This window comes from Lupinus angustifolius, unplaced genomic scaffold, assembly GCF_001865875.1.
Source record: "Lupinus angustifolius cultivar Tanjil unplaced genomic scaffold, LupAngTanjil_v1.0 Scaffold_22_152, whole genome shotgun sequence".
NCBI lineage: Eukaryota > Viridiplantae > Streptophyta > Magnoliopsida > Fabales > Fabaceae > Lupinus > Lupinus angustifolius.
Window position 1 is genome coordinate 8,418 of NW_017719907.1, and position 2,253 is coordinate 10,670.

Here is a 2,253-nt window from a genome sequence, read left to right on the forward strand (position 1 = left end):
TAATATAATATCGGAACTTTATTCTTCTAAATTTACTTTCCAAGGTTCACAAATTTTTACACAAAAAATATAGATAAACAATTTTTTACACAAAATATAATAAAAACACTATGAGCAATATCATTGAAAACAGATCTGAACATAGTTTATAGTTGTTTGATAATCATGTCATGTCAACGCGGCCTCATAGACCGTATGGTTTGAACGGTTTTTCCATTTCAAGGAACTACCAAAGCATATAAACACACATACAAAAAAAGTTAATTAAATTTCACATTACTTGGCTTCAGAAAAGTATCATATCATATTCTCTCTCTCTCTTTCTTTCTTTCCTAAGTGTTTGTTATCACTCAACCTTAACCATGGAGAATATTAGTGATGAATATCAGCATTACTGGGAGACCAACATGTTCCTCCAAACTCAAGAATTTGACAGGTAATTGAATAAGTAATCATAATGAAAAGTTACATAAAATTATGCAAAATTTTGATGAAAATAATTGACATAAGGTATTAATAATTATTTGGTAATGGTATAGTTGGGGATTGAATGAGGCCTTAAATGGGTATTATGATTCAAGCTCACCAGATGGTACTGCTTCATCTGTGGTATCTAAAAATATTGAGTCTGAGAGGAATAGAAGGAAGAAGCTCAATGAAAGGCTTTTTGCACTAAGATCAGTGGTTCCCAACATTAGCAAGGTAAGTGGTTGATTAATTATTTTTTATTTATTTGATGTACCCATTTCTTAATATATTGTTTTATTTGATGGGGTAGAGAAGCACTTGCAAAAGTAGTTAGAAGTGATGTTATAGGGATAAAAATCATCCATATCTATTATTTTATATTATTTTTGTTATTATAAGAAATAGTCATCTTATTAAAAAATTGGTAACTTATTTTTTAATCTACCTTTTTAATGAATTTGGTGTTTCTTATTGATGATAATGATATTGACATATAATAGTGAGTATTGAAATTTTCTATTGTACTGTTGAGGTACCTTTCTTAATTTGGTGTATGAATTAATTTAAGCATAGGAATATTAGAATAATTGGAGGGTGAGACATCATTTTTTATTTTTTTTCAATGATTAATGTTGTTGGGTGTATGACATATTCACAGATGGATAAGGCTTCAATTATTAAGGATGCAATTGAGCACATTCAGAATTTGCATGAGCAAGAGAAGATTATCCAAACTGAGATAATGGAGCTTGAATCTAGGGTGCTCAATATGAACCCAAACTATGACTTTGACCAAGACTTACCCTTGTTGTTAAGGTCCAAAAAGCATAGAACAGATCAGTTATATGAATATGATTCTGTTGGTCCAAGAAATTTCCCAATTGAACTCCTTGAGGTAACCATATTCACTCTTTATCTATTATAAATTATTTAGTAGTGTGGGTGGTCTAGGATATTCATCACCTATTTTTATATTTTTTAACTCATAAAATAAATAATTGAGTATAATTTATAATAAAACATAAATGAAATTCACATCATCTAAAAAGATAAAGAGTTTGATTATTCTTGTTCTTCTTTATTATTGTAACTTATAAAATAAATAATAATTAGAGGTAACATATTTGGAATCATAGGTCACAATCATATAAAGTACTACATCGATATAAATATTAAATATATTGATACACATATTCTCCTAAAATATAGAAAATACAATATATTTAAGTTAAGTATATAAATTATATAATATATATATATATATATATATATATATATATATTCCACTAAATTCTAAAAGGAAGATAAATTAATTAATGGGGTTTTGGAATGGTGGAGTGCAGTTGAGGGTTACATACATGGGAGAGAAGAGTGTTGTGGTGAACTTGACATGTAGCAAAAGGACAAATACAATGGTGAAACTGTGTGAAGTGTTTGAATCTTTGAAGCTCAAGGTTATCACTGCTAATATCACTTCATTTTCAGACAGGATTTTCAAGACAGTTTTCATTGAGGTTTGTCTTCTACTATCTCTTCTATTTCAAGAGAAAAATTGTATATACCAATAATATATGAGTTTTATATATTGATAATGAATGATAGATGATTTATAAACCGTGTATGAATTTTTACACTAACAATATATAGATATTACACTCATATAATAATCCCATCTATTTTATTCCTTTATTATTCCCATCTAATTAACTTTGGTGGGCTCTAACCTTTTACTTTTTCTCTCAATTTATGTCTTTAGTTTGCCTTTCAAAACAATTTATTTTAATA

At 27.8% G+C, this 2,253-nt stretch overlaps 1 protein-coding gene across 1 annotated transcript; it reads left to right on the plus strand.

Moving 5' to 3' along the window:
* Window positions 1–248: 248 nt before the first annotated feature.
* LOC109338378 (transcription factor bHLH35-like) lies at window positions 249–2,036 on the plus strand. The gene is made up of 4 exons (XM_019575597.1): window positions 249–436; window positions 540–702; window positions 1,127–1,363; window positions 1,812–2,036. Exons 1-4 carry the CDS (start codon window positions 363–365, stop codon window positions 2,034–2,036), a joined length of 699 nt encoding a protein of 232 aa, XP_019431142.1. The 5' UTR covers window positions 249–362.
* The last annotated feature ends 217 nt before the right edge of the window (window positions 2,037–2,253 follow it).

What these genes read in the sequence shown, in the direction of transcription:
- LOC109338378 (XM_019575597.1), top strand. Translation starts at nt 363, where the DNA reads ATGGAGAATATTAGTGATGAATATCAGCATTACTGGGAGACCAACATG. An exon ending in TGGTTCCCAACATTAGCAAG is followed by an intron (nt 703 to 1,126) that starts GTAAGTGGTTGA and finishes ACATATTCACAG; the next exon opens with ATGGATAAGGCTTCAATTAT. An exon ending in TCCCAATTGAACTCCTTGAG is followed by an intron (nt 1,364 to 1,811) that starts GTAACCATATTC and finishes GGTGGAGTGCAG; the next exon opens with TTGAGGGTTACATACATGGG.